The sequence below is a fragment of the Plectropomus leopardus genome, chromosome 22, assembly GCF_026936395.1.
Source record: "Plectropomus leopardus strain MGB_pleo_1.0 chromosome 22, ASM2693639v1, whole genome shotgun sequence".
NCBI classification, from domain to species: domain Eukaryota; kingdom Metazoa; phylum Chordata; class Actinopteri; order Perciformes; family Serranidae; genus Plectropomus; species Plectropomus leopardus.
Window position 1 is genome coordinate 3,757,497 of NC_142197.1, and position 12,525 is coordinate 3,770,021.

General features: G+C 39.7%; 2 protein-coding genes and 1 pseudogene across 3 annotated transcripts in view; 2 read left to right on the top strand and 1 right to left on the bottom strand.

The window, feature by feature from the left end:
* LOC121961441 (potassium voltage-gated channel subfamily A member 5) overlaps positions 1–7,333 on the top strand; it is a 43,425-nt gene extending 36,092 nt beyond the window's left edge. For both annotated transcript variants that reach the window (XR_015775517.1, XM_088072684.1), the window contains exon 2: positions 1,884–7,333. The gene's annotated coding sequence lies outside the window, so the exon portion shown is untranslated. The remainder of the gene's footprint in view (positions 1–1,883) is intronic.
* A 928-nt stretch (positions 7,334–8,261) lies between these two features.
* LOC121939523 (histone H1 pseudogene) lies at positions 8,262–11,324 on the top strand (annotated as a pseudogene).
* A 91-nt stretch (positions 11,325–11,415) lies between these two features.
* LOC121937975 (histone H4) lies at positions 11,416–11,804 on the bottom strand. Its single transcript, XM_042481268.2, has one exon. The coding sequence runs from the start codon at positions 11,777–11,779 to the stop codon at positions 11,468–11,470; it is 312 nt and encodes a 103-aa protein (XP_042337202.2). The 5' UTR covers positions 11,780–11,804; the 3' UTR covers positions 11,416–11,467.
* Positions 11,805–12,525: the final 721 nt, after the last annotated feature.

Sequence of the window (12,525 nt, forward strand, 5' to 3'; positions counted from 1 at the left end):
CAGGAGCACCATCATTACATCGTGGTTTTAGTGCCGCACGAGATGATTGTGATCAGTTTAAAGAAATAGGTTTAATACAGGTAAAATGGGACAGTTGAGGTGTATAATTTTTATGTATATGTGTATATATTTCAGTCACTAGAAGTCCTCAATGAGATCATAAGCAAGTATGACTGAGGAAAACGAAACAAACAAACCCCCCCCCCAAAAAAAAACAACAAAAAAAAAAAAAGGTTCACTTCCAGAGACGTGGCGCACCATATTCAACAACCTTGAACTAAATCGTGGCGGAAAGCAAAATGACATATCATTCTGAGGTGATTAATGATAAAGTTATGAAAAAGTTAAAAACAAAAATTTCTTCTGTATAGTATAGAGGAGCTTTAAGCAATCTAGGATAATATCATATAAAGTGCTACGACATTTGGATCATAATTAAAAATGACGCAGAAGTAAAATTATCAGAAAGTCTCGCACTTAGTTTTCACTCACAAAACAAGTCAGCATTTTATTTTCTGTAGCAGACTGATAACGTGCGCTTCTAGATCTTTCTGCAGCACTGACAGCTGTGGAGATATAGAACAAGACTAGTGCATCTTTAGTTTTATCGTGATTGTCTCACCTCTGGTTTGAATTTCAGGTGAGCAAAATGCGGTTAAACTTTTTTGATTCTGATCAGAATATGTGATCTACAGAATAAAACCTCAAGTTTTTGTGTGTAGTCATAACGTCTCAGGGCCTCTCTTTTAGCTGTTGGATGTTGGAGGTCCTGTTGACACCTTGTGGCCTCCTCAGAGAGCATTTGGCGAGGGGAAAGGGAAGTAGGGAAAAGTTCTGCTGGATTTGGCCCTGCGGGCTGCTGCATATGCTGCGGTGGATTACACTGATCCAACTTAATGCCTAAAGACCAACCAATCATTCATAACTACAGGAGCCGTCGAGGGCGCAGCCGTGGATGCTCCCCGCACCATCTGCTGCTGCGGGGGGGATTAACTTTGAGGAAGATGTTGAAAGGTGGGGGTGGGAGGACTCATGTAGACCCAGAGCTGTCGACCACCAGAAAACAAAACATTGTGCTGATTACATCTCACAGGTTCAGTTTGTGAAACAAATTCAGGTTTTACTGGAAGAAAATGTTGCCGTTGTAGGTTTCTGCAAACCATGAATGTGACATTTGTATGTTTCTAAAGTGATTTAGTAAAGTTCTTGACATTTATAGTTAATGTTGATGATTAAATTTCAACCATTCATGCAAGCAGTGAATATCAGAATAGGTTATGAATTAAGACGTGTCATTTTGGATCAGAGAGAAAAAATGCTGTGTCATCAGCGTATAGTCGCATCATTCGTTCCTTGCTAAGGAGACCACATTCCTCAGACAGTGATACTGAACCTGAGGCCCACGGGCTAAATGTGGCCTCTGATAGGGTGCTGGGTGGCCCCCAACCATTTTATAATTCAGTTACAATAAATGATTCACACTGGGAATTATTTTTGTACTTTTGGTATACATAAGTACCAGAGTGCATAAAGCGGCATCAAAATAGAGCTTGTTGATCAAAAAAAGTGCCAGTGGAGGACCCCTTTAGTCCTGACAGAAGTCCTCACTAAGACCCTAATGTCCTCGAATCTGAAAAACACGTATGGGGCTGCTGAGACTAGAATTTTGCAAAAGTGGCCCCGAAACAAAGCAAGTTGAATGCATAAGTTTATGTCCTTTATTTCTATGTTGTACAACAATTGCAAAAAAGCAGATGTCGCAATGTCCACAGAGTCACAAATACTATACAGATTGTTTCAAACCTGAAACATAAATGTTCAGTTTCACTCTGGCTTTTGAAACAAGACAATAAAGTAAAATCTTTTCCTGTTTGTGTCTCCAGAGAGTTGATGCCCTGCCCTCCGATCATCAGGAGAGTCGATCCGCCCACAGGAACCCCCTCCACCAGGACACACAAAAACTGCTGCTGCACTTCAAGGAACAGCATCTACCACCCTTTTTTGGAAATCTGTGCCTTCAACCAAAATTCACCAGTGATACTTCAGAAGCTTTTTGTTTTTTCTTTGGAGCAAGACTCAGAGGATTAACCTGCCTGATGTAGGAGGGCCCGGGATCGTGCTGCTGCTGTAACGCTTTGTCTCTCTGGAGTTCAAGAAAAAAGCAAACCTACCGAGGACATGCAACTTTTGATCATTTTAACGTCCTAGCGTGTTCTTTTTTTTGTTTGTTTGTTTGTTTTTTCTACAAATTGTGTCAGTGATTTACTTCATATCGGAAGAAATCCCTCGCTGTGCAATATCAGTCCATATTTATGTGAAGTTGTCATGTGGATGTAGACTTTGGACGAACTTTTTGGTTTATTTTTGTAACGATGTTTTCCTGATTTATATTTTTCTAAAATGAAGATGGTGGAAAGACAGATAAGCCGAGGAGAAAAAAAAATATCCAAACACATTTTAAGAGAGAGGACGTTTTGGTTGTCGCTGAATTTGTCAAAGTTTAGTTTTCCTTGACTGCACCCCCTCCTGCTCTGACAAGAGCCAAAGCCATAGCCTATCTCAGACAACAACACACCAGTGTCCCTAACAGCAAGATGCATTCAGGGTCTCCCAGTTTGGGGCCAACACCACGGGCTCCTCTTGTAGGATCATCTTAGCTGTTGGAATTTTTTGAGCGATGTTTTGGTTTCTACTGTTTGTTCAGGGGCTTGAATCTGAAGTATTTAGTATTTCTCTACCTTTGTGTGGCCTGTTCTTCTTGCTGTTATTTTGTACTTCCTCCTACATATCAATCAAGCAACTATAAGTGGCATGAGTATGTGTGTCAGTGAGAACAATGAGTGAGTGTGTCGCCAGAGTGGGAGGTGAAATGCTGTGAATTCTCAAATAAGAGGTGAATAAAGGCCAGTTCTCCTTTGAAAGTTAGGGCATAATGAAGGAAGACAAAAAATAGATGAAATAAAGTATAAACATTGAAGAGCCAATTTGATTGGTTAGTGAGATGTTGGTATCTGGACCAAAAAGGCTGATTACCAAAATTCTGCATTTCCTCAAGACATAATGACATGACAAACTGAAGCTTCCCTGCAGTTTATCATACGTCCGTGAACGTTTGCTTTTGGTGTCGGTATCTTACGGTGAAAATTGCTGACAGAGAAGCAGTATTTGACTTCTCCAGGATGAGAATGGGCTGATGAAAAAGTTGAATTAAGATACCTCAGAAATTTGCCATTTATTCGCTGTTGTTGGGTCAGCCACATCTTACTGTAATTATCGGCCTCGGTGTAATGGTAGAGGTAAAGTTGCAGAGAAAAAAGTAAGAATAAAAAATACACGACAATGACTCTTTGGCTGATAGGTGGGTGTAAAATAGACCAATAAAGACGTACATCTGGATATACCCTCCACTCCACCACTGATTATCAGTTTCTGAGCTTTGAATATCCAAGTCGTGATGGTTTTACGAGTTTCCACTTTTTACAAGAACAATCACAGGGGGCTGAAGCATTATTTATAACCGACTCTGTCTTTCAATCACATCAAGGCATTCGTGTGCACACATTTTCTTCATATCATTTCCTCAAAGATCAAGAGTAGACCAGTTTGTTGGTTGCTGATTGCTTTGTTAAAGAGTAACTAAACCCCCAAACCACTTTTTTAGTTAAAACGCAATACAAATGGGTACTTAGTAGTGTTGTTTTTTGACTTAGGTCCAACTCTTGACACTTGAGTGCAAAGTATTACAATTCTACATATTGTGTTATAAATATGTATAGTGACTGATGTCTAAAGGCTGAAACCTGACTATTACAATTCAGCAACCGACCGAACACTTTAGATAACTCAGGCTGCACCAAAGCAACAGACACCTCTCTTTAAGGGATGGAGAAATTTCTTACACAGTGACAAGACCAGAAAGGTTACAGAGAGGGTCTATTATTTTATACTTAATCATTTTGTAAAAATAAAATTGGGAAAAAAAACAAACACACTCATGAAACACTTAAGCAACAGCGTGGATGTGGAGAAATGTTTTCTTAAAGCACTGCAGTTATTCAAGTGTCTAGGACAATCTACAGTTTGGACTGATTTTATTGTGTGTGCGGGGGAGCAGGGAGGGGCCGTGGATCAAGAGGCAGCACGACCGGTGATTGGGTGTGTCTTCCCCCCACTCCCAGCCCTGCCCATTTTTTAATCTATTTCTACAATGGATGTAAGGCACCCGAGCTGAAAGTTGGGGGTCTAGTTACTCTTTAAATGTGCTTGTCTAAAGACTAACTTTGTAAAGGCAAGTGGAAACTTTGAGAAAACCATAGCTATCAAATACCTTTTGAAGATTTCCACAATACTTAAATTAAAGGTTACAAATTGCTAATCTTGGCGAGAGGAGTAAGAAAAGGTCAAATTTGACTCAGAAAGCTCTGATATATCCAACATGTAGTTTTGGCAAACAAATATGAAATCCTCATGTCAGCCAAATTCTATTGTTTAAGGTAATTAAATCCAAATATAATTGATACAGTGCCTAACTTTACATTTTAACCCTCAAACACCAAATTCTGCAATCAAACAACCATGTGGAGTTGAAAGATGTCCCCTCGATTACAGTCTCTTATCCACATATCAATTATAAAGCAGTACTGGCCGCTGTAATGGTTTTGTGTTGATTTGTGCCTTGTTAATGAGTGTTAGGTTATTTAGTAGTTTGGCTATTGATAGATCTGGTGTACATTTGCTGTCATTCGCAAACACTTGAAAAAAGAATGGAAACGTTCAGGCTTTTAATGTGAAACAAAAAAAAAGAGGAAGTGAACACAGATAAGGAAACGAAGATGCTTCTGACCAAAATCTGATCAAATGTGCTTTTTAAAATGGGAGGATTTATTCGAAATTGTTTACTTTTTTTTATTTTTACAAAAAGACTGGGGCCACAGTTTGAGAATTTACAGTATTTCCTGTTCTACTGTTTCGATCCTGTTTTCTGCAGTTGGTGAAATGTATTCTTATGTGTATCCTCGAAGCTGCTATCCCTGTACTGTGTAGATCGGAGATGTCCAGCCTTATCCCTGAAGTCCTGCCAAAATCCTCCATTAGCTCTCCATATACCTCACATACTAACACACTGACACGCTCACATCATGAACTCAATTAAATGCATCATTGCTTCAGTTTGTGCCTCTCGGGGAATCGTCATTTTCACGTTTGAGAACTGTGTTTTCATCCAGAAAGACTCTTTTAACGTGGCTGGGTGAAGTCAGGTAAAATAGGAAAAATTAGGTTTTACATTTTGGGCTCTTTAAATATTAGCAGCTAGTCATCAAACATGTTCTTGAGTTGTTGATACAAATGTGTTTCACATGAAACTCGTATTTATTGGTTTGAGATAATTAGTACAGACAGAGAAAAGAGTTGAAAATCCACTCGGCCCAGAATTTGTAAGAAAAGCTATGTGGCATGTTGATTTTCTCATGTTGGTAATCGACTACTACAGCTTTTTTAAATTTACTGTTACAATTAAAATATTTTTTCACAACACTCTTTATTTTACATGGGAAAGAGTTTTGAGTGAGTACTTAATGCATTCTGAAAAAATGGGACAAAAAATTAATAATAATGAGACATTTTTCTACAGAGAAATCAGCTTGTTTTTAGGCTACCAGGTGCCATAAAATCATGACTTAAGTCACAGTCCAGACATTGTTAGTATTTGTCACTTAAAAATATTGAGTGAAAAATAAATATTAACATAGGAAAAGTCTTTTCTTTGAGTTTATAAAAAATCTGCGTTCATATGATAACGTTGTGAAAACGATCCTCGTGTACATGGATCCACAAAAACAACCAAAAACACTGTAGTTTGCATGCCAGGCTAGTTGGCGGTGTAACTTTGACACACCACAGAAGAACAGCACGTGCGTGCGCGTAAAGGCGTTCCTCTACAGAGCGGTGAGTATAAACAAAAACGTTAAATGTTTAAAGGTCCATAGTTTCTAAATTTTATTTAATGACATATTTTCTTCATAGAAATAAAGCAGATAACCATAACAAGAGCTAAAAGTAACACTCAAGGTAGAATTACATTTTAGGTGTCTTTTTTAAAAGTACCTGACTTCACTCTAGTATTTTTTTTTATTTTTACCAAACTAATATGACAACAATTATAGTGGAGACACAGTATCTAAATACATGTGGACACTGGTATGTGATGGTTGGACATGTTGTCTGCAGAGATTTCATGTCCATAAAGTCTCTGCAGGTGCCAGGTAACAATTATCTGTACATTATCTGTCCTGTTCTTATTTTTTTTATTGTACATTGGTGTGACAATGATTCGAGTACACCCACACCTGAAGATCATTCATTCAAAAAGTCACAAAGAATAAAGGATGAATTAGAATTTAGGCAAAATTTTAAAGATTTTTTTTGCCGTTTTTATGCCACTATTTTCCAACCCATTCCCTCCAAAATATATTATCAGGGGCGTATCAGGCCGCATGTTTCTGTTATGACCAGGTCTTTACAGAAACCTGCCGGTTTTTCAAAGTTTTCAAGTTCATAACCTCCACCAAGGACATAATGTTTTCAGTTTGGTTTGTCTGTCTGACTGCAGGATTACAGAAAAACTTCTGGTCCGGTTTTCATGAAACTTGGCATAAGAAAGGAGTTTGGATCAAGGAAGAAGCCATTACAGTTTTGAGCAGATCTGAATCAGAGGGCAGCGAGGACATGCATGTGGCCTTGGCGGAGGTCTGCGCTCTGACTGCCGTTTTGGATTAAACCCTGCTGTTTAAACTGAACAGAAGTTTATGTAAAAATCCCATCAGAGGCACAAACTGTAGCTCATGGTCCACAAACTTATTTCTATCAAATCAAACATTTTGCAGCATTTTTAAATTATCTCTTGAAAAGTGACTGTTTTGTGGGCATACCCGCAAAGTGTTTATTTCTTAAATAATTGCATGGTTTTGATCAAACACAGCCCGACATTCATATCCACCCAGGGTTGTTGTGTTCTGCCAACAGTAGTGGAGGTAGTTTCCTTTCTGTGTGGAGTCTGTAGACTTTGCTGCCTGTGAGTGTGAATCATCCGTGAAGCTGCCTCCGTCCATCACGTACCTTTTCGACCGACACCATTCCCCCAAAACAACGCTGCCAAATTGGTCTGAATAAGCCAAAAGTCTCTGACGTTCTCTGTGTATAAGTGGTTTAAGTGTATCACATGTTAAACCTCATCCCGTTAATGTTACATTGTGTTTTTAACAAAAGAATCCTGTTTGTTAAATTGTTAATAATATATGCAGAAGAATTATGAAATAAAACTGAAACAAACTCATGTTGTCTGGTTGCATTTCATTTGTCATCCACTTGATGGAGACATTTTCTGCAAAGCATGGACAGATATTTGGATGTCCATTTATTGATATCTAACACAATAAACTAGATTGTGACATAACAGCCTCCTGCAGAACAAGACGTTCAGGTTAAAACTAAAATTACGCACACACACACACACACACACACACACACACACACACACACACACACACACACACACACACACACACACACACACACACACACACACACACACACACACACACACACTATAGTGGTGCAAATGATCAGACTGATCTTAAAATTTGGGCAAAAAGCTGCTAATGCAGATGCTCTTGAGTTTAAGAATGACAAAGGTGTTTCTATCTGGTATTTGAATAAAGCTTCTGGATGTCACAAGAGATTCAATTAATTAATTCAAACTTTCTGAACTAAAGTTTAGAAGCTTAACCCTTTGAAACCTGGAGTGACATCACCTTTTTTGTGCTGCTTGCCTTTCATTCATAAGTGTAGAAACCTTTGAACCCTATGCAAATTGATGGGATTTCAAAATAAGAAAGTAAAGGCAATGAGCACTTTAGTAATAAATTAGATTTTTTTCAACAAGTTTATTAGAGAATTATTTTTTTTAATTTAATTTTTTAAATTTTATCTTAAAAAGTTATTTTAAAAAATGTCTATAAAAAAGCTAGAAAAGCACTTTTTAAAGCACTTTTTGGCCATTCTAACATTTATTGTTATAATTTAGGTAATTTTCTCATACTTTTTTTTACTAATTTCTTGCAATTTTTTGTTTCAGTTCTTTAATTACTCATTCCCTTTTCCCCATGTTTTTTTTTTTTTTTTTTTTACGAAAAGCCGTTACACAATGATAAATGAATGCAACTGTAACAGATAATGTCAGTGTATTAGAGGAGCAGGAGTTAGGATAATGTGCTGGTGTCACTAGAAGACACATTATAATAGTCTGCTTTAACCTGCTTGTTTTAAATTTCACACTGAAATAACACATTAAATACAAAATCCTGTGACCCGTCACCACCACTTGAGTTAAATCAAAAGCGATGATTTTCCTTTTCTTCATTAATTAATTTATATAGAGGCCTGAAGACGTGAACATATCCAGTAGCCTAATTGAGAAATGGAAAAGGTTTGAAGGTTTGGGAGCCGTCCAGGATGCCTGTGCACACTGCGGCATCCCTGCTACCACTAACATTTATTTAGATAATATATTACAAAACATTTTGTTTCTTCTTCCAGTATAGGGCATGTTTAGCAAAGGGGAAATAATTTAACACATACATTTTCATTAAAATCCATTCAAATACCCTTTTTTAAATGTTTGATGTAAGCTGTTGTATTAATTACTGTGACACAAAATACTAAAATCCAGGGCAGAAGTGACACAATACGTCCAGAGTTTAGAGATTAGTCCTTTAAAATCACGTTTAGTGTCAATAAATGTCAGTCAGTCGTCACTTTTAACCTCAGTAGAATAAACAGAATAACTTGTGTGACACTTAAAGCAGTTTTCTAATATTCAGAAATGATCTCTGTATCAGTGAAACCGTGTGAATAACATTTAGAGCAGGGCTACTTGCTGCTTCCACAGACAGATGACATGTATTTGGGCTCAACTTCAACACATAATAGTAGAAATATTAACTATTTAAATGTTAAGTTGTCACAGCGAGCAGCTCTGAAGGAAGTCTGATTCATCTGCATCATGAGCCTCGGCCATCAGCGGCGTGTTTGCTGCGACCAGAAAAACTTCACTTTATTACAAACTCATCCACAGCAGATGGTTGTTTTGACATCAAGTCCCTGAACAAACATGTGGACCAGCTGGAAAACGAGTTTTGATGCAGCTGTGATGCTTTTTCGATCATTTTAGGAGAGAAATGAGCAGGAAAAGTCGCTGAGCAGTGCTGTCCGCGGCGGGAATAGATGAGGTTTGGAGGCTCCACAGACAAAATGCAGAAAGCATCAGAGCTTTACATTATTTCAATATGAAGACGAACAAGTTCGCCATCGGTCCCTCAACTCTCAGCCTGCAGCACTTCTCCTACAATTAGTTTTTAGTCTTTTATCAGTGAGGAGAAAACACAAGTTGCGCGGCATCCAGACTGCACAGAGGAGCCCCGGGCTGGGTTGAGTCTCCACGGTTCTCATGGTGTGTTTAAGGACAGCCTCCAGCTCGGAGCTCTCCAACAGTCCAGTCAGACAGCCGTAGTGTTCTGAGAGAGAATAACAACTAATAGAGAAGATGGCAGAAGTAGCTCCAGCTCCGGCCCCAGCTGCAGCACCAGCGCCGGCTAAAGCCGCCAAGAAGAAGACCCCCAGACCGAAGAGGTCCGGCCCCAGCCTCGGTGATCTCATCGTTAAAACTGTGTCCGCATCCAAGGAGAGAGGAGGCACGTCCGCTGCCGCCCTTAAGAAGGCTTTGGTTGCCGGCGGTTACGATGTGGAGAAAAATAAGGCCCGCGTCAAGACTGCAATCAAATCTCTGGTCGCCAAGGGAACTCTGGTTCAGGTCAAGGGAATCGGGGCCTCTGGCTCCTTTAAGATGAGTAAGACTGCCGCAGCTCCCAAGGAGAAGAAACCGGTAAAGAAAGCCGCCGCGAAAGCAAAGAAGCCCGCAGCCAAGAAATCTACGGCGGCCAAAAAGCCCAAAGCAGCGGTTAAGAAGCCAGTAGCTGCGAAGAAAGCCCCCAAGAATGCCAAGAAACCAACCAAGAGCCCCAAGAAGGCCGCGAAGAGCAACAAGAAGGTCACGCCAAAGAGTCCCAAGAAGGCTGCAAAGGGTCCAAAGAAGACTGCGAAGAGTCCTAAGAAGGCTGCAAAGAAGGCCCCTGTAGCCAAGAAAACGCCCGTTAAGAAGCAAACTAAGCCCAAAGCAAAGAAGGCTGCAGCCAAGAAGTGAGCTGGCAGCAGCTGCACACCTCCCACCTACCAAAGGCTCTTTTAAGAGCCACCCACATGGTTTTTACAGAGCATTATTTCCTGATATGATCTAGCTACTTAGTAATGATAAACATGTAAATATTATTCTTAATAGAAATAAAGTAAAAAAATGTGTACTCAATTGTTACAGTTAGAACCAAAACTGCTAAGAAATGAGATGAAAGTAGCCTATTGATACAAACTTTTTAATAGGTGAATGCTCAGACTTTGAACCTGGTGGATAGTTCAGGTCTTTTTCCCTTTTCTGTCCATGGTTGGCAGTTAGGCCAAAAGAAAGGAAGCAGCAGGAGGAGACCAAGGGGGCACCAAGGCACTAAATTAAGATAAAGGATAAAATTATGAAAATAATTTTTAAAAAATCATAAAATAAATATAAATATACCTATACAGGATAATATATACAAGGGTGTGTGTGTGTGTGTGTGTGTGTGTGTGTGTGTGTACATGCAGCAGTGGTGAGGAAGAGACTTTGGTTGGTGGTCAGTTTCAGGATGAATGACGGGGGGTCTGATATGGTGATCTAGGCAGGGACAGAGAACTTGAATAGTGGAAAGATAGACTTTGATTATTGTAGAGGGTGATGTGCCTTGCTTTCTGCAGAGGTGGTTTAGTTGGGTGTCCACTTTCTGCTCCAGGTTGAAGTGTTTGGCCCATGGAAAGTTGCTTCTTTGCTGATGGTGGAGGGTGAAAGTGATGTTATTGTACTGTAAGTGATGAAGATGACACATTGGGCTTGACAGGGTTGGAGATGACCATTCTTCTTATCAGAAATGCAGTGTGTAGATTTTTTTGATGGCAAATTGTGGGGATTTGGATGTTGACTGGTAACAAATACATGATTTAGTACCAGTCAAACTGTGAGACTTCAGCTATGCTGGGTGGAGAGTAGAAAGGAAGGAGATTTAGACTTCAACCTTGGGGAAAAAAATGGCTCGTGGGGTGACAGGGCAGAGGCTCAGATTTTAATTTGCTGGTTGATATGATAGATTAGGCCAATTTCTGTTTCTGCCAATTTGTGTGAAAAACGGTCAATTCTACCATATTTGGTCAAATTTGCCATGGTGAATTTTTAATCAAATATTTATGTTCAGTGTCAGGATTCTGCTCTCTGGATGATTTGGGTGGCTCTTAAAAGAACCGTTGTATTGCAGTGAGTCAAGCCGGTGATTTAACCTCCGAAGCCGTACAGGGTGCGGCCCTGCCTCTTCAGAGCATAAACCACATCCATGGCGGTCACAGTCTTCCTCTTAGCGTGCTCGGTGTAGGTGACAGCATCACGGATGACGTTCTCCAGAAATACCTTCAGCACACCGCGGGTCTCCTCGTAGATGAGACCGGAGATACGTTTGACTCCACCACGACGAGCCAGACGACGAATGGCGGGTTTGGTGATTCCCTGGATGTTGTCACGGAGAACTTTACGGTGACGCTTAGCGCCTCCTTTACCGAGTCCTTTGCCTCCTTTACCACGACCAGACATTTTGAGCGTATAAGTTTATCCCGAGAAAAACTGACGCTCAGTCACGCAATAGAGTCGGTACTTAAATCCATTCTGCGGACGTAGTTGAGCACTGCTGGGCGGTCTCTGCCCCCTCCCCCCGCTTCATCAGCGTCAGAGTATCAATCAACACCAATTTTGTCTCGTATTTGTACAAATTGATTAACAATAAATATACACCACTAATGGCGCTGGATCAGCTGATCTGCTGCCTAAAACAGGATTAATCTCTATTGTCTATTTTTTTATGCCTGAGATCTTTATTGGGTTGAAATTTACATGTGAATTCCCTCTTATTATGCAAACACAAAACACACTTGGTTGTGGAAAGTTTCGGGGAATGCTTGTTCAGGAACAGGTGAGAAGTGGTCCTGAATTTGTGGACATGAGTGTTTTTCACGCGGCCCTTTTATAGTATGTTAAGTACAAGTTATAACAAGCTGACCACACTGCATTGTTATTCAGTTGAATGTGTGAACAGAAAAAATGATTTGCATTTAAAGTATTTAATTCTCTGAACACTTGGACCATCAATCTGCCTATTCAGATATTTATGCAGATAATCTTTTATCATACTCAGTTGCAACATGTGGTGGGATAATGACTGGTTTATTTAATTACACACACACACACACACACACACACACACACACACACACACACACACAAAACCACAAAAGACAGATGTTATCAAATACGCAGAAACTAAGTAGATTCTCAGCTGTAGT

Bases quoted from the DNA above. Each gene is read 5' to 3' on its own strand.
- LOC121937975 (XM_042481268.2), bottom strand. From the start codon at position 11,779: ATGTCTGGTCGTGGTAAAGGAGGCAAAGGACTCGGTAAAGGAGGCGCT.